Source organism: Nuphar pumila, chromosome 15 (assembly GCF_984573655.1).
Source record: "Nuphar pumila chromosome 15, dmNupPumi1.hap1.1, whole genome shotgun sequence".
Classification (NCBI taxonomy): Eukaryota; Viridiplantae; Streptophyta; class Magnoliopsida; order Nymphaeales; family Nymphaeaceae; genus Nuphar; species Nuphar pumila.
In genome coordinates, this window is record NC_143263.1 from 44,628,594 (window position 1) to 44,648,563 (window position 19,970).

Here is a 19,970-nt window from a genome sequence, read left to right on the forward strand (position 1 = left end):
GTTGATCAAGTCAGATTTTTTTTTCATGAATGGAGAAACCACCCCCGGAGTAGGACCTGGTCATGTTGGTCAATGCATGCCGACCTATGGCCGCTTCTCTGGCAGCGTAAAACCATGTTGCACCCCTTGCCCCCATGGAGTTACCTTGCTTCAGGGGTTGACGCCAGTGGGATTGGAACCTCGACCGTCCGTCTAGCGGCATAGGCCCCATCCCACTGCACCAAACCCCTTGGGGCTAAATGCATCAGATTTTATTTCAGATTTTTACATTTGAACCCGAGCCCAAGTTTGATTTTGGGTTCAGATCCTACTAGATCCGAATGGCTAACGGAATCCAAGTTTGATATCAGTTTTCCTTCATCTGTATCCAAATCCAACTCTGTGTTTGATAGGCTACATCCAATCAAGGAGGCCGGCCCATTAAATCTAGTTCTCGAAGAAGGTTTTCCTTCTTCATTAAAAAAAAATATGTTGGATTCATGAATCCTACATCTGACCCGATTAAAACGCTTGTTGCTGCTATACATCCCGTCATTCACACATTACCAGCCAGGGTCTCAACCCAAATATACAATATTGGGAGGGTGGTATATGTTCGCCCCCGATGATTCACTGAATCCCACGTCTGTGTTCGGGGGGTCGAATGAGTGTCACGTATTTACGCACATGGGGCTCGTATTCCCGTGTATGATGACATAACTTTGCATCGGACTCTGGTGCTGTTGCAAAGACTTAATCACCCTTACTTGCTTTTCTTGACCTGAAATGACGGTTTGAGGAAATGACAAAAATATCATTCATTCAAAAGTTGGAAAACTACGGTTCGAGAAAAGGACAAAAAAGTCCTCCATCCAGAAAGTTTGATGTTAACTATTTAAAGTGGAGACGTTCCCTATTCATTAAACTCCTGTGCCATCTGCTATAACAGTAGCTCCCATTATCAACCCAAACTTTGCCTTCGTTTCCAGTCGAGGTTTCCGCCTTGTTTTTTATCTTGTTTTACAACATATTGTCGCCTTCTCGTGCCTGCCTTGTGTTACAAAACATTCTCGTGTCTTCTCTTCATTTTTGTTGTCGTTAGGCATTATGGAAGAAATCAATGATGCACAAACATTCCAATCAGTGTCATTAAGGCGGCGTGAGTAGCTTTCCATCTCATCATGCTATCGATGAAGAAGGCATGTCGTCTTGTGTGCCATTAAGGCATTGTTTGGTTATTACAAGTAGATCTTGTTCTTACGATGGTTGAAAACTTATCGATATTTGTAAGACGCTGGGACCTGTTGACAAGAATGCTTGTTTACACATGCTAGGAAGGGCCTCTACCCCATCAGGTATCCTAGATTCACTCATTATATGCATTGTATCTCAAACCGCTGTAATAATAACATACTCCCATTTTTGTGAGATATATCTTTGTTAGTTAATATCGATTTGTTTGCTATTTTGCTCGATTTCTTCTGTATCGATTTGTAATTTATTGTGCGATATATTTATCGACCTTTTAGATATTATGGTTTTGTATTGTCGAGTTGTAAGTTATTATGCTGAACTGTCGTATCGATTTTCAATATATTATTCGATATTCATATCGCTTTGTAAGATATTATATGTTTTGTAATATGTATTTCTAAGATATTTGTACACAGACTTTGAAAACGTATGCGTGCAGAAACACATCGTTACACAATTGCGAGGGCGATTTTCGCATTCATACTGCTACTCTGTTAGCGATTTCTATTGAACTCGCTTTACAGCCTCGTGGATATAATGAGAGCGTTATCGTCAACACACATGTACGACATGTATCTTTTATTGGCATGGTAAGTGACAACTCGATGCTCAGTATAAGCAAATATCAAACCGCACTTGCTTTGATATTGTCATTCATTAAATCGTTGTTTTGACTTGCTTAACCTTATCGGTATCCGTTGTTATATGCATCCTGATTAAATCGTAGTAAATGTATGCGCTTGCTAACGCAAATTGATATATTGCTTACAAAACATTCCACTTTCTTCTCTTCTTTTTCGTTGTTGTTAGGCATTGTGGAAGAAAGCAATGATGCACAAACATTCCAACCAGTGTCATTAAGGTGGTGTGAGTAGCTTTCCATCTCATCATGCTATCGATGAAGAAGGCATGTCGTCTTGTGGGTCATTAAGGCATTGTTTGTTTATTGCAGGTAGATATTGTTCTTACGATGGTTGGAAACTTATTGATATTTGTAAGACGCTAGGACCTGTTGACAAGAATGCTTGTTTACAAATGCTAGGAAGGGTCTCTACCCCATCAGGTATCCTACATTCACTCATTATATGCATTTTATCTCAAACCCATGTATTAGTAACATACTCCCATTTTTTGTGAGATATATTTTTGTTAGTTAATATCGATTGTTTTGATATTTTGCTGCAAACACCAATTGATATATTGCTTAAAACTTTGTTGAGCTTATCATCAGATTGTAATAAAGATGATGTAGCTCAATCAATTGAAAGATCTGGAGAATTGAACATCTATACTAATGATGCAACTGAAGAATTGAACATCTGCGCTAATGATCCACATGAAAAGAAGGGTGCAGGCATTAGACCCACTTTTGACTTGAATGTTCCAATAGAAGAAATACAATTCAATAATGAGGTAGATTACCATGACAGTATACATAATAAAAGAGTAGGCACCAGGAATATAAATGGAAGCACACTAGACTTGAATGTTCCAGTAGTGGAAATGAAATTCAATAATGAGGGAGATTTTGATGTCAGTACACATAATAAAAGTGTAGGAACTGGGAATGTACACAGAATTACACTTGACTCTGTTCCTGTAGAAGGAATGCAGTTTAATAACGAGGAAGCTGCATATAAATTTTACAATGATTATGCCTTAAAAGTTGGCTTCAGTGTGAGAAGGTTTTCTTGGTCAAAAAATGCACAGGGTGTCTTGGTTAGAAAGACGTATGTTTGTTCCAAGCAAGGTTGGAAGAAATCAATGGGAAATCCAACAAGGAGCATGCCAGAATCAAGATGTGGATGTCAAGCGAGAATGGTTTTGAGAAGACATCCGAATGAAAAAATTGTAGTTCGTACTTTAATCAGTGATCATAATCATGATTTATCTGCATCATTTATGACTCTTATGCTAAGGTCACATCGTAAAGTAACTGTAGTGCATGCTGCAATGGCTGAAATAGCCGATAGCGTCGACATTGCGACAAGGAAGACATGCAATTTGTTTGCCCACATAGACGGTGGTCGCGATAATGTGTCATTCACACCTTTGGATCTAAGAAACCACTTGAGAAGGAAGAGAATAGATAACATGAAGAAAGGAGAAATATGTTCTTTGGTTGATTACTTATAGAATAAATCAAGCAATGAACATGGTTTCTTTAGTGCAATGCAAGTGGATGAAGATGGATATGCTGTGAATATGTTTTGGGCAGATTCAAAGTCAAGAGTAGATTATGAATGCTTCAATGATGTGCTTATATTTGATACTACAGTAAAGATTAATACTGAACAGTGGCCATTTGCGCAGTTTGTCGGAGTGAACCATCATGCACAGAGTTGTATATTAGGCGGGGCATTTTTGTATGATCAGACCAAGGAAAGCTTTGAATGGTTGTTCAGAGTATTTACACAGGCAATGAACGGGAAGCAACCTGAAGTTGTACTTACAGATGGTGATCACGCAATTGCAGTTGCAGTGCTTCATGTGTGTCCAGATGCACATCATCTCCTATGTTTGTGGCATATCTTTCAAAATGCAGCAAAGAACATAGGACACATATTTAATTAGAAGACAGGGTTTGACAAAAAGTTTACTAGGTGTGTGCTTGAGAGCGTAGACGAGATCACCTTTATGTCTGATTGGAAGAAAATGATTCAGACATACGACCTTGAAGATTGTCTGTGGTTACAAAATTTATATGCAAAAAAAGAGAAGTGGGCATTGGCATATGAAAGACAATACTTTTGTGCTGGTATGATAAGCACACAAAGAACTGAATCTATGCATGCCATGCTGAAGAAAACCTTGTATTCATGTTTAATAATGTTTCATTTCATGGAACAATATGAATTATTTGTAGACGGTCTAAGACAGAATGAGATTGAACAAGACGTGAAATGTTTCAATACACGACCTCTAACTTTTGGCATGAAAATATTGATGCGACCTACAGCTCTGTATACACTAACTGTATTTGAATGGATCAAGAAAGATGTGTTACATGTCATAAATTGCAAAATAGAAGGACTCGTGCAAACCGAGAATATGCACAAATACCATATTTTATGGCCGAGCGAAAAGCATCACAAAAGGCGAGAAGCACATGTCACGTACAATGTTGACAACGAAAGAGTTGAATGTTCGTGAAAAATGTATGAATTCAAAGGTATTTTATGTTGTCATGCATTAAAGGCACTCAATCAAGAGAAGATACAAGAAATACCTGAGTCTTACGTAATGCGAAAATGGAAGAGACGTGCAAAGATTGAAACCATTGTTATGGACAATGTGAGTAAATCTGGTGTTGACGAGAAGTGCCACATAGCCTCCCGTTACCAACAACTGTGTAGGTCATTTATGCATGTTGTTGATTTGGCATCGAGAAGTGAAGAAGGTTATGTATGCGTGAGAAAAGCTTCAATGGAGTTACTTGAAAACTTGGAGTTAATTCACCTTAAGTTTGTTGCAGCGAATGAATACCAGTTGAAGATAATGGGATCGAACAACGTAGGTGAAAATCATGTTTCGCTTGACACTCCCCTGAGAAGTTGCGCCGAAGCGTAAACATTATCTTCAATAAGTCAATAGTGAACGTTGTTGATTATGATGGACATATTTATGAAGCGAAGGGTATGAAAAGAAAACCTGCCTCTGATCACAGTCGTCGGAGGGCAAAGAGTGCACTAGAATTGGTTGGCAAGAAAAGGACTAAGAAACAACCAACCTGTAATAAAAAACAACAAAGCCCTTCGAATGAACAGGTATGTAAGACATTATATTGCTTTCTATTACGTGAAGCTTGTCAATATCTAACTCGTTTAATGTCCAACATGCAACAATACCCTATAGAATTAACACCAAATGTTGAAACCTTCATTCCTCCCGATCAAATTTTCGGCAACGATAACTTCAGTTTTACAAGTCTTTTGGTATGTAATCAATGTTGGGAGGAGGTTTGCATTTCTTGTGAAACTTAATGGAGTGTCTTATATTTTCTATTTCATGACAGGCTCTGATGCATTCGACAGATAGGTATGGGACACAGGAATCTCGTGTGGGCTATTAATTTAGTTGTCATGCCTCTTTGCATGACCCGATTTCCACATTGTCAGATTTGTTAAGAGTTTATAGTGATTTGTCAGTGACGACTTGCGGTCCGTGGTTGGATTTGCTTAAATCGATAGATAGCAATTTGTGGCTTCTGCAGGAAGTCGATTCATGGCATCACTGAATGACGATTTGTGGTTATCGTTGAATAGCGATTTGTGACATTGCATCATAGTGATTTGCGGGTATTGTTGGAATGTCAATCCAAGCGGGGTGAGAAGGGTTGTTCCAGTAAGCGTTTTTGGGCCATTGATCAAGGTTACGATTCATTTTATGATTTGAGTAAGCTTTCACCTGCGTTTTTTAGGTATGTGGTTGCACAATGTTGGACTTGTGTAATGATAATAAAAAGAAATCATTTTATGATCTGAGTTTTTTGGTTGATTTAAACAATTTCTTTATTTATTGAATTGTGATTTACATCCAATAAATAGAATGTATCCCAACATAGCTGTCAATCTACTTTCAAGATAGTGTCATGTTCACAAGCTATGAGTGCCCTTTTTTTTCTTTATACTTGTGCTTCTTGACAATTTTTTTATGGTGCATGCTCGCCCCTCGCAACTAATAATCCTTTAAGCCCTTATCGACAAGAAAAATCGTTGGGTCTACATGATAAATCGCCTTAAAGTATAAACATCTTGTAAAATAGATTATTATTTTATTTATCGTAATTTGCGCTTTAGAAGTCTTTTGGTATGTAATCAATGTTGGGAGGAGGTTTGCATTTCTTGTGAAACTTGTAGTATGTGTCTTATATTTTCTATTTCAATGTTGGGAGGAGGTTTGTGTTTTACAAGTATTTCATTTATAACTTGCAAACATGACACTATCTTGGAAGTAGATTGGCAACTATGTTGGGACACATTCTATTTATTGGATGTAAATCGCAATTCAATAAATAAAGAACTTGTTTAAATCAACAAAAAAAACTCAGATCATAAAATGATTTCTTTTTATTATCATTACACAAGTCCAACATTGTGCAACCACATACCTGAGAAACGCAGGTGAAAGCTTACTCAGATCATAAAATGAATCGCAACCTTGATCAATGGCCCAATAAAACTTACTTGAACAACCCTTCTCAGCCCGCTTAGATTGATATTCCAACAATACTCGCAAATCACTATACTGCGATGCCACAAATCGCTATTCAACGATAACCACAAATTGTCATTCAATGATGTCATGAATCGACTTCCTGCAGAAGCCACAAATCGTTGTCCGGCTCACAGCACAAACTATCCAACGATGGGTGTGTCATCCTTCTACCGGTGGCTTGTTGACAAGTATCCAAAGATAGTTGTGGCTGCTAAAGAGGAGAGGACAACAAAGGATGAAAATGGAGTTGAGTCCATAGACACAACCAGACCAAACCCCAACAGGATTGAGTTTGATAATCTTTATCTTGACATGAATGGGATCATACACCCTTGCACAAGTACATTATTCATGAAAATTTTTTATTTATCGTACATTATTCATTCACCACGGTGGTTGAGAAGTAGATCTTTTGGCTCATAAATAGTCGCACAAGTACTAGAAGGTGTGATTATCTTCTACTTCGTGAACCAGCAACAATCAAACCGACGATTCCTTTATAAACCTGGAGTTCCTCCCTTGAACATGTAACCAGCTACAACACAAACTATCCAGCGACGAAGACAAATCGTTGTCCCGCTCACAACACACATCGCTTTCCCACGATAACCACAACTCGCTATGCAGCGAATACGAAGTCCACTTACGCAGCTCCAAGCGATAGCCACAAATCGAAGCTTACACTTCCGAACAATTAAATCGTCATTCAGCTGATGATCACTACTACAAATCGTTGTCTAGCGAATACGAAGGACAACCTCAACATGATCAGGCGGCGCGCTTGGAATTCTGCTGCGGAATTGAATAAGGAGGGAAACCAGTCACAAACAACTTTGAATGTAACACCATAATTGTTTTTCATTGTAATCCATCACTTATAAGACCGAATGCTTTTAAGATTGCTGGAGTGTAAGAATCAATATATGTAAATCAGACCACCAATGGTGTTAGGACTGTTTTGCTGTAAGCTTGCATTCGAGGATTATTTACTTAATTTTTCACTAGACAAAAGGTCTTCGTAATTATTATCGTTATCCCAGTAAGGTAGGCCTTCTTGAAATCCAGTGGAATATGGCAATTATTCCTCTTCTCTTTCCTCTTCTTCTTCGTCTGTATTGATCGAGGTCATAAGACCACCTCATCCAATCGATGTACTACTTACACGCCTCACATGTTCCACAGTACTCTACGAGGAAAGGGAAATAGGTCCTCAATAGGTTGTCTTAGTAAGGAACAGAACATTTGCTGTTTACAAATCGTAATACACATATGCGTTGCGTACGGACAACAAAGGATGTATCGTAAATTTTTTGATTTATCGTACATTATTCATTGATCACGGTGGTTGAGCAGTAGATCTTTTGGCTCATAAATAGTTGCACAAGTACTGGCCGGTGTGATTATCTTCTACTTCGTGAACCAGAAATAGTCAAACCGACGGTTCCTTTATAAACCTGGAGTTCCTCCCTCGAACATGTAACCAGCTACATAGAAAATTGTGGTCGGTGAGGCAAAGGAAGACAGCTACATGACCAACAATGGTGAATCATGCGTATATTGTCTACACATCGTCTCCATTTTCATCAAAATCTGTCTCTTTCATGCCGTATTTGCGATTTGTGTTGTGTACTCTATAATGTAATTTCAATACCGTTCATTGCAATGTCCTTGTTCATTTCAGTAGAACATCCACCGACGAAGTTGGGCGAGAACTTAGTCAATCACTCCTGCAGGACATCAAAAGAATGCACAATGAATTCGCACAATGCAACATGATCAGTAATTTTGTTCGTATGAAAGTAGTAGGAGTTGTCTATATACGTAAGTCATGTGTACGTACGTTAACAACACCATATTTGCTGCAAACAGACTATATCTGATTTCGTCAATTATATTAAAAGCAACGCGCCAAGCAAGACTATAAGCATCGTCAGCCCGTATTTCATGGTATATCAGTTGTATTTTATGTTGCTTTTGGTTATTGATTTAGTCCAGTTGATTCGTATGTTAACATTGTTGTTAACAAGGTTTCAGTTTGCAGACTATCTTATGTTGTTTGCCATACTCTAGTGGATTTAAAGACGGCCTACCTTATTGGGTTAACGGTAATCATTGCAGAGACCTTTTGTCTAATGAAAAAGTAAGTAAACAACCCTAGAGTGCAAGGTTACAGCATAACAGTGCTAACATCATTTTTTACGATCCATTTGCAGATATTGATTCCTACACTCTGGCATTCTGAAAAGTATTGGGTCTTATACGTGATAGATTTACACAAAAAAAAACTATGGTGTTACAATTCGTTGGAAGTTGACAATGGTTTACGGCTTGACATTTCCCACCTCGTAAGATTTCATCTATATGAGTATCGTGTCGTGTACTGGGGTCATGAATTTACTTTTGGTCGCATTATTCTCAGATCGGTTTCGTCAAAGCCATTTTGGGAGTCGACGTTAGTGAGTGGATCTATCACACGACATACCATGCTCCTTTACAAAATAATGGCGTTGATTACGGCGTATTTGTAATGAAGTACATTGAAGCGATATACAATGATGCAGAACTCTGTTTCGACGTTGTATGTCATTTCTTGGCCTCTGTTATTGGTGATTAAATGCATGTTTATTGGTTCCACATTGCAATTTGTTTTTGCATGTTGATATACCTGGATTTCGCGAAGAACTCTGCAAAAAATTGACGTCCTTTCTAATTACGGAGGAGAAACTAACCGAGCCGCCACAAGGATCTAAAAGGCAACGACCAACGGTGCCCAACCCGCATGATTGACAGTCGCAGAATTAGATTGCGATGTATGCAATGAACGAAGCCTTCTAATGTTCAAAATGATAATAGTCAACATTGTTATGAAATGTTTGATGTTTAAACATCGCCTTATTGCTGACACGCACAGAATGAAAATTGCAGAAGAGATTTAAGATGAATGCGGTGAACAAGAGCCATTAATGTCGCTTTCGTAATTACAAATAGTACACAGCGATAAGACGGGTTTGCTGTTGAGAAATGGTGGTCTAACGTCAGCTTCACTACTACTACCATGAAATCTTGTGTAAGAATTTGATTTTTTTTTTTAATTTTAAACGACTTTTCCTTTAATTATGATATTGCATACATATGAAAAAGTCTACACGGATACCACAACTGCGTCGAAGCCGCCTATACACTCGATTCAAGAACAATTCATTTTTGCAGGAATTGTCGGTTTGTTGGCTCCTTATTCGCGAAGCAAAGTGAAACACATCCTTAACATGTGTGATGTGTCATTCAAATATTAATGAAACATTCTATCACCCTCCGTCAGTTTTCAAATAAATACGACAGTTTTAATAATCAAAGAGCAAATCTCAAATAAAATACCTTCTGCATTAATGAAATTGAACAATGTCATGTCAGAGAGCTATTCTCAAAACTAATCAATGCGATTGAACCTGGTAGTTCAAATCACGGTAGCACATAGCGTGTGGGTTTTATTGTAGAAATATTTTTTGGTCTTATATAAATCCACAACTTTGTCCACACGCGTCCCAACAAATCGCCTTAGGTGTACATTATGGACTTACACATCGACATTGGGTCGTCTCGAGTCACTCTCATCTACACATGCACTATATTCGTTCACGATGGGGCATATATATTACGATTTCATTCTTGTAAGTTCAGCAATACAGCGATTTCTGAGAACAAACCTTTCTTATCGATAAATACTTTGTCATTTGTTCAAAGCGAACATTACGTGTCTTTGTGGACCACAAATCACGGAAATCTATTTCCGTGTTTTTCGTTCACGTAATGCGAGTTATACAACGATTTCGGAACAACAACAAAATATCTTTCACTGAACAGTATTTTTAATTACTGAAGAGCATCATTACTAGCATTGGTTAAGCGCTTACAATACAAAACTATTTCTCGATACGATTTAGTTTTCGTAGATGAAGCAGTACGACGATTTACAAGCGTGTTTTGTAATGTTCAAATTATATTTCAACGGAGACATATTTACAAAATTTGCCTACCATAAGTCATTCCCCTACATGTCTCCAGTCTGTCTCTCTCTCTCTCTGTCTCTCCGATTATGTTGATACTAGAAACCAGACGATTCAGATTCTGGTGAGATGAACCCCCATCACCGAAACGACCGCTCCTCTGAAACCTCCTCCTCGCGAGGGAGAGGAAGAGGACGCGGTGGAGCTCCTGTTGGCCACCCTCAGCGCGCCGACTGCATCCCTCGCCACCGTTGACGACCGCAAATTAAATGCCCGCGATTGCACCGCCGGCAGCTCCACGTCAGCCAACTTTACCTCCGCTGACCGCTCCTCACCATGTTGCGACTGCACCGCCGAAGTTGGGCGAGAACGGTGATGGTGGAGCTTGTTAGGTTGTACAGACAGAGCAATCGATAGGTTTCACATTACATATTTTGTCTCTCGTTCTTTTTAAACTCAATCAAATTTCCGCATATTTCATCGCGTAATTCCGGTATATCTTCCTGCAACAAAAATATGTAATGTGAAACCAATATATAACAGGAATCCCCAATAACAGCGGATACAAAGCTCATACAATGTCCAAAAAAGGTTATTCTCCTTTGTATATTGCTTCAATATGCTTCATTATGAATATGCCACAATCGACCCCATTACTTTGTACAGGAGCATCGTCAGCGCAGAGCAACATCCACTCGGCAATGTCGACACCCACAAGGTCGTTTAGGAATCCCGCCTGTGATAAAGGAAAAATATAGTACAGTCCAGTCCACCTCAAAGAGCTATGATTCACCTATGGGCAGAAGCTTACCAAATGCATAACGTCACGTTCTACACCACTGTGGCAATCTAATGAGTTGTAGCACCATAGTTTTTTTTCCAGAAAATTCATCTCGTATAAGACCCAATGTTCGGGATTTTGCCAAAGCGTAGGAAGTAAAATCTGCGAATCGATACAATAATTTATAATTCCATAGACATATCGTGATGGGGATGTAAGGACTAAACCTTGGAGAAGAGATTTGTTTACTTACCTTTTCAAAATTCGAAAAGTCTACGCACTCATCATCGTTGTTCCAACAAGGTAGTGCATCTAGGAATCCACTGGTGTATGGCTTTCGCCGGACGTATATCTGTTGCACAAAATAGTAAGGTCTAACCACCAAGAAAAGTAAGTCATAAAAGCAAATAAAGCAATGGCAAACCATACATACCATGAAATAAGGGGTGATGATGCATACTGTATTGCTCGTTGCGTTGCTTTGAATATAATTGACAAAATCACACTTTGTCTGGTTGCAAAAATTTACGAACTTCAAAATATACAAACCGAAGACCTAGAAATGATAGTGGTTACATACGTACAAAATTACTGATAGTGTTCTCGTCTGCAAATTCATCTTGCATCTGCTCGATGTCATCTACGACCTCGTTAGGGCGTTGCCGCCCACCCTTGTCTGTGGATGTTGCACTGAGTGCACCATGAGCGTAGTATTCAGAATTCGTCATTGAAATTATTTTCTACAGTAAACAACACAAGTCGAAATACGACATGAAAAGGCAAATGTTGACTAAACCGGTCAAGAGATTCAAAAAATATATGTCTTAAGCGCTAAAGCTGGTACTGTGGAAGTGGTTGTCTTCTTCTTCTGCGTCATGTCTAGTCGTATTGCTCCCATCGTGCTCTCCTTTGGCGCCATGTTTGGTCATATTGCTTCAATCGTCCTCTCCTTTGGCGCCATGCCTGGTCGTACTGCTCCCATCATCCTCTTCTTCGGCACCATGCCTGGTCGTATTGCTCCCATTGTCCTCTTCTTCGGCGCCATGCCTGGACGAAGATATCGATGTCACCTTTGCAACGCAGATACGGAATTGACGTCGTCAGTCAAATATAAAGAAATACGTCTTTTCTCATGCCGCCCTTTTTCGAAAAAAACCCGCAAGTTAAATTATGAAGTTTTAAATAATTAAGAAACCGTCGTTTCGAATACCGCCCTTTTTCGAAAACAATCAGCAAATTAAATTATTGCGTTTTAAATAATTAAAAATATATCTTTTCACATGCCGCCCTTTTTCGAAAACAACCCGCAAGTTAAATAATTGCGTTTTAAATAATTAAAAAATCATCGTTTTGAATACCGCCCTTTATCGAAAATAACCCACAAATTAAATGATTGCGTTTTAAATAATTAAAAAATTATTGTTTCGACTTCATATTATAACAATAGTTGAGTGAGAGATTGATCTGACCCGAACAAACCCGTTTTCCAGGTATGAATAATCTTTGACGATTATTGAATTGATTATCAAATATGGATACATCGATATATTCATGCCACATATCTTAGCCCTTATCGGTTTTTTAACAACAAACGTTCATTATCGCTTTATACTAGTATCATTTAACACCGCAAATCGTTGTTGACTTACGACGTTTACAAAGAGACAAGCCATTGTCGTTTGCGATGTTTATCTCATGAATTGCAATCCTATTTCGCAGTTTGCATTAAAGGTGTCCCTGCAAATGAGCGATTTCTGACAGGTAACCATATCATGCCGATTTTGGCTGGCCGACATCCTATTACGCGATTGCAATTTACTTATGATCATCAATAGCGATTTCTGAGCATCAAACTTTTCTTATCGCTATTGACTGTTATCATTTACGACATCAGAACTCGTTAAATTATTGTTCATGGCATACATCGCAAATCCTTTTTGCGATGTATTATCGAGGCAGAGACAAATACAACGATTGCTGGGCAGAAATGCTCTATCATAACGATGTCGACCTTAATCAATGTCACACATTCTGAACAATAGACATCTATTTTCGATTAAAGTTTATTTATTTACGAGATCCACAGACGAAACGTGTCTGTTACATGTAATAATAAAGAATTAAACAATAAAAGAATGTCACATTACGACAATTAATTATACAATTAAAACAAATACCTATTGTGATAAAAAAGAATGCCCAGGGTTTATTCCTAGGCACTTGACGAATCAGATGAAATATCATACACTTGTCTCTCTCTTTTTATTGGTGGACTGTCTATCCTGGGTGGCCTCTGGGTTACGTCCATCTTACTAAAAAAATTGGTCATTATCTCTACCACTGAGTTCAATTGTATCCCCATATTGCTTATTTCTGTCCTTAATTTCTTATTCTCCCTCTCCATAAGATCGAACCTTGCGGCAGAGACAATGTTCTCTTTTGTAGATAGTGTTCACTCTTCATCGCGCTTTGTTACTGAGGGAATCATTGTTGTAACCAGAGAGAGACGACGTTTTGGTTGTAGAGGCTGGGCTGCAACATGAGAGGGGACAGTTGAGAGGCATGGGTTCCTAATTTTATCAATCGCCAGATTTCGGCGCATTGGTTCTCAATACCTTTCGAAATAGAAGGGATCAAATTGTCATCCATTAGAATCATACGATACGACACGGACACCACCTGAGTTCTAAATTAATAATTCATCCATGTAGTGTTGCGCCAATTCATGTTCCTGCATCCACCACTATTCATCTTCTTTCTCACTTCCAAAGGCTTATTTGGGATAGACTGCCCCAAGCCAGATTGTAGGAGAACTCGACTACCATGCTGTAACTCGGCTTCATAATTGCAAAACAGCCACAAATCGCGGTCAGACAATCTAACAGTCTCTGCAACAACGTCTTGGTCATCATCCTCCCCATCTCTATAAGGTCTCCACAAAACCTTTACATTGGTAATTCTTTTAATAACGAGTGACAAATATATTACAATTTACTTAAGCATGATATGGCGACAATGATATGTACTACGGAAGACAATCCTGCAGCGATGGTTACTTAAGAATGCTAAACATTACAATGATTTATAATACTCAATGATAAATGTTGACACGATTGTAAACAATTTTAGAACGTTTACCTCATTCAGTTGCAGCCCATCTAAAATGGACTTAGCATTATGAACAGTGACATTTATTCTAGCCCAGCGACCGATCTTTGAAAAACCACAACTCGCAGGGCCACAACGTGGACGCAATGGGATAATATGTTCCCACACCTAAGCCTAACAAAAACAATATTATTAGTAACACTACAACCTTCAATGAAATTAGTCTACAATTACTAAGTATGCAATCAACAAATACCTGAACAAATGGCCAAAATGCCCCAACTGTTTTTGTACCATTACTCGCACGGTAGAGTTGATTGTACAAGTGTGCGAGCATAGCGGCACCTCAGGCATAGTTGTCGACTTCATCTAAATCTGTCAGGTACTGCAGCCACATGGAACTTATTCTCGAACCAGAACAATCGGAAAATGATGTAAGACCAAAAAAACAAAGAAGAAAGCCACGCAACTCTTGGTCAGCTGTTTTAGATGCACAAGTAGCGGAGCGGCCTTCCCATTTATTATGGAAAAATGAGACTTTCATTGATGTGGACTTGATTCCACCAGAAATACATTGACTCCATTCGTCAATCGACATTCCTAAAAGGGCCGTGCATTTTTCTCTTGCGTTATAATTTGAATGTCGTAATAGGACAGCACTGCCATCGCACTTAAGGCCAGTGATCCTCGCCACATCTTTTAGAGTCATGGTGATCTCAAAAGAATCAAACTGGAATGTGTTAGTCTTATCATTCCACTTATTTACCTGGTGGGTCATGGTATTCCAGCAAGTTTCAAAATATTGTTGGTTCAAAAGGCCACCGAAGTGCATATTTCATAATCGGTCCTTCTTATATGCACTCAGCTGGCCATACCACGATAGAACTACAAGACATTGACACCGACCTCGGAGCTTTTCACCTGGTGCTCTACTTCTCCTATGACCTTCCTGTAACACAAAATAACATATTATTCCTACCAATTGTAAATTAGTTTCATTTGTACTTATAAATATTATTCTACTAATCGCTATAAATAATATTGGTTGCACACAAACTATCACAGTAATCACTATACATATTAATACCTAACACAATAATCGTTATACCAAAATCGCTAAACATATTATTAAATCTTCACTGACAGGACGAATCTATTTACCTTGGTCGCTCTTTTCTCCTGTTCTACTTCCAACCTAGGCCTTTCTGGTGGGTCCACTACCTCTAACTGCCTTTCCCTTTCCTTATCTATCGGCTCCACCATCGTCTTCCTTTCTCTCTCCTTTTTCTCGCCCTCCTTCTTCTTCCTTTCTCTCTCCTTTCTTTTCTCGTGCTCCTCCTTTTTTTCCTCATCTTCCTTCTCCTTCCTTTCTCTCTCCTTTTTCACCTCCTCATTCTCCTTCCTTTCTCTCTCCTTTTTCGCCTCCTCATTCTCCTTCCTTTCTCTCTCCTTTTTCGCCTCCTCATTCTCCTTCCTTTCTCTCTCCTTTTTTTCGTCCTCCTTCTCTTTCTTTTCTCTCTCCTTTTTAGCCTCCTCCTTCTCCTTCCTTTCTCTCTCATTTTTCTCGTCCTCCTTCTTTTCTCTCTCCTTTTTCTCCTCCTTCTCCTTCATTTCTCTCTCATTTTTCTCATCCTCCTCCTTTCGCCGCCTTTCTTTCTCTTCCAAATATTGCTTCATTTTTTCTTGCACTTCCTCCTCATGCTTCTTTCTTTTTCTTTCATTTTCTTTCTCCTCCTCATGCTTCTTCATTTCTCTTTCCTTTTTTTTTCTCCTCCTCCTTCTCCTTCTGCCGCCTTTCTTTCTCTTCCAAGTCTTGTTTCCTTCTTTCCTGCACTTCATCCTCCTGCTTCTTCCTTTCTCTTTCCTTTTCTTCCTTCTCCTCCTTCTCCTTCTGCCGCCTTTCTTTCTCTTCCAATTCTTATTTCATTCTTTCCTGCACTTCCTCCTCCCGCTTCTTCCTTTCTCTTTCATTTTGTTCCTCCTCCTCCTTCTCCTTCCGCCGCCTTTCTTTCTCTTCCAATTCTTGTTTTCTTCTTTCCTGCACTTCCTCCTCCTGCTTCTTCTTTCTCTTTCCTTTTGTTCCTCCTCCTCCTTCTTCTTCTGTTGCATTCTCTTCTTTTCCTTATCCTCCTTCTCCTGCCTCTGCATTTCCTTACCTTCCTCAAACTCCTTCTCCCTCCTTCATCTTTCCTTTTCTTCCTCATCCTAAGGCTTATTCTGTTTCTTCTCCTTATTCATTTGCCTTCGCCTCTCCTCTACCTCCTTCAGTAGCTTTTCCTTGTTTCGCCTTGCTTTATGCTTTAAGGCCCTCTTATCCAAATCCGCCTTAGCCTCCTTCATTAGATTGTTAAATTCTCTTTCCCTCTCCTCCTTATTCTTTTTTTGCCTTTCCCTCTGCTTTGCCTTCTTCCTTCTCTTTTTCTTTTCATTCTCCTTATTTTTTTATTTTGCCTTCTCTTGGTCATTCTTCTTCTGCATCTTTAGTTCTTCAGCATTCTTCTTTTGGTCCGCAACCTCGATATCTGAGGGATAATCCTCCGCATAATACAAATCCAAGGCTTTCGCCTTGTCTTCATCATTCTCAATCTTAAGTATATTTTGGTACCTCTCAAAAACCTTAGATAGATGAGACTGGTGGATCACTTCTCTAATACACAAACCATAGAACGGCGGGGCATCTCTTCTCTGATGAGCCGCAGACATTGCTAACTTGCACAACACATTAAACGATCATCATGATTAGAAATCGTCGAAATATTTGGGTTCATAAGTACACATCGTTGTAAGTTTTATCAAACTTACAAATCATTGTATAAGAAGAAACCTTTAGATTGAATAACGAAACCTTACACGAAACTCACCTAAATGATAGGATTTTGGATATTCCAACTGTAGAGTAAGCAACAGTAACAACTAATACGCAACAGAAAGTGACAACGATGCTACGACTGCGCGTAAGACGAAAACGGATGCTCTGGAGCAAAGGAAATGATGCTCTATTGTACACAGATGAAAACAAAGTATGCTCCGGAAGAGTTTTCTGCTTAGGGCGAGAATGGATTGTTTTGAACTATTTAAATCCTACAACATACAGCTTGCTACATACGCAAACTTTGCGAAACATTTTGACGCGATAATGATGGAGGGCAGTTTTGTTCTTTTCACGAACTACCGATTCAGTTTTCTAGATGAAAGGCATTTATGTCTGTTCGAGGAAAAGGAAGAGAATGACGGTAAAGGGTACTTAAGTCTTTGCCACGACACCAAATTATGATGCAATATGATGCGAACAAACATGGGGATACATGTCGATCTGCAACTTATAAGTGACGCTCTTTGGGAACACCCCACATGAGATGGAGTACCGGCCCAGTTGGTTGGGGGGACATATAACCTGCTTGCTACAATATTAGAGCCCTGTTGTGTAATAACTTGGTTATAGATCTCCTGTCGTCCATCTAAAAAATGGACGGTATAAAGCGACTTCCTGGTATTTGATGTTCTAGAACTTCTCCTTTCCTAGGACCATGTCAGGAAATGAATTTGTGCTCACAAGATGTCATCCAACCCTTTCAGAGGTCTCGTCTCCAATGGGCTTTACAGAGAAGCTCTTTCTCTCTACACTCACAACCCACCTTCTGAATACCAATCTAAGGTCTTCAACTTTCCTTTCATTCTGAAGGCCTGCGCAAAACTCTCAGCATTTTCTGATGGCCAGAAAATCCATGCCCGCATCCTCAAGAATGGTTTCCATGATGTTTATACAGACACAGCTCTCACAAGCATGTATGCAGGACTTGGGTTGTTTTCTGATGCACATCAAGCGTTCGACGAAACTCCCAAACCGAACCTCGAATCCTTCAATGCTCTGCTTTCCGGGTTTGTCCAAAATGGATTCTTTGAAGATGCTGTGTGTGTTTTCAAACAGATTCAGAGTAATGGGTTCCAGCCAAATTCAGTTAGCATTGCAAGTTTGCTGCCTGCCTGCTCCATGATGGAGATTCAGCATCAAGGCCTGCAACTCCATGCTTTCTCTATAAAGTCTGGTTTTGAACTAGATCTGTTTGTTGGTACTGGGATCCTAACAATGTATGCCAACTGTGGAGACCTGAATTCATCTGTTAGGATGTTCAACTCAATTCCTGACAAGAATGTAGTATGTTACAATGCAATGCTTTCAGGATTCCTGCACAACGGTTTCCCTGAGAAGGTACTTCAAACTTTTCTGCAAATGCAAGAAGATGGACAGAAACCCAGTTCAGTGACACTGATATCTCTTTTATCTGTTTGTTCAGATCTTTCTAATTTTCGGTATGGTAGGCAAGCACATTGTTATATAATGAAATCTATTCATGGGGTTGATTTGTTAACTGGGACAGCACTTATAGATATGTATTCGAGATCTGGATTCTTGAGACAGGCTTACCATGTTTTCAAGTCCATGGCTAGAAAGAATTTAATCACCTGGAATGCTATGATATCGGCAATGTTGCAGTTTGGACATTATGAATCTGCAGTAGAACTGTTTCAACATATGACATCAACAGGGTTGGATCCTGATGTGACCACATGGAACTCAATGATTGGTGGGCTTGCTAAACAGGGTTCTAGTTTTCAAGCCTTGAGATTGTTCAAAGAGATGCAATTATCAGGAATAAAGCCTAATGTTGTATCAATGACAACCATACTAACAATATGTTCTAGTCTAACGGATCTTCAGAAAGGAAGGGAAATCCATGGATACATCATAAGGTCAGGCCTTGATGTCGATGTATTTCTTGAGACAGTTCTCATTGACATGTATGCAAAATGTGGCTGCATCATCCAAGCTCACCGGGTCTTTGACAGAAGAGGTGGACATGGTGATACAGCACTCTGGAATGCCATGATTGGTGGATATGGAAGAAATGGGGATTCAGAATCAGCTTTGACAACATTTGACAATATGCAGAAAGAAAATTTTATACCCAATTCAGCTACGTTTGCATCTGTTTTGTCTGTCTGTAGCCATACAGGATTGGTTGACAGGGCATGGGAAATATTCACCAAAATGAGTCGAGAATTCTCAATAGCACCTGGTATTGGGCATTATACCTGTATGGTTGATCTTTTCAGCAGAGCTGGCAGGCTTGATGAGGCGAGAGGCTTGTTAAAGGAGATGCCGATGGATCCTTCATCATCTATGTTGGCAACACTACTTGGTGCTTGTAGCCGTCATTCTGATGCGGAGCTGGGAGAAGAAATAGCTAGAGAATTATTACGGTTGGAACCTGGAAACCCTGCACCCTTGGTGGTATTATCAAATATATATGCTGAGCAGGGGAGATGGGTAGATGTGGAAAGGCTAAGAGAGTCGATGCGAAACAGGGGAATGAAGAAATCGCCAGCACTGAGTACGGTTAGCTAATAATTAGTGACTTGATCATAAAGGTATAAATCTATTGTTCTTTCATTTCTTTCATTCCATCCACTACATTAAAATCAAAGAAGGTAGCAGACAAGATAATCCTCGTGCACATTTAGAAGGCAAAAAAGTTGATCCAGTATGTATAATACAAACCATACGTCTTTTCATGTCTATTTGTTCAACATTTCCTTTACTGCAAATCCAAGATAATTATCAAAAT

General features: G+C 39.2%; 1 protein-coding gene across 1 annotated transcript; it reads left to right on the plus strand.

The window, feature by feature from the left end:
* Window positions 1–17,899: 17,899 nt before the first annotated feature.
* Window positions 17,900–19,750, plus strand: LOC149815285 (Pentatricopeptide repeat (PPR) superfamily protein). The gene has a single exon (XM_089990514.1). The coding sequence runs from the start codon at window positions 17,900–17,902 to the stop codon at window positions 19,748–19,750; it is 1,851 nt and encodes a 616-aa protein (XP_089846640.1).
* The last annotated feature ends 220 nt before the right edge of the window (window positions 19,751–19,970 follow it).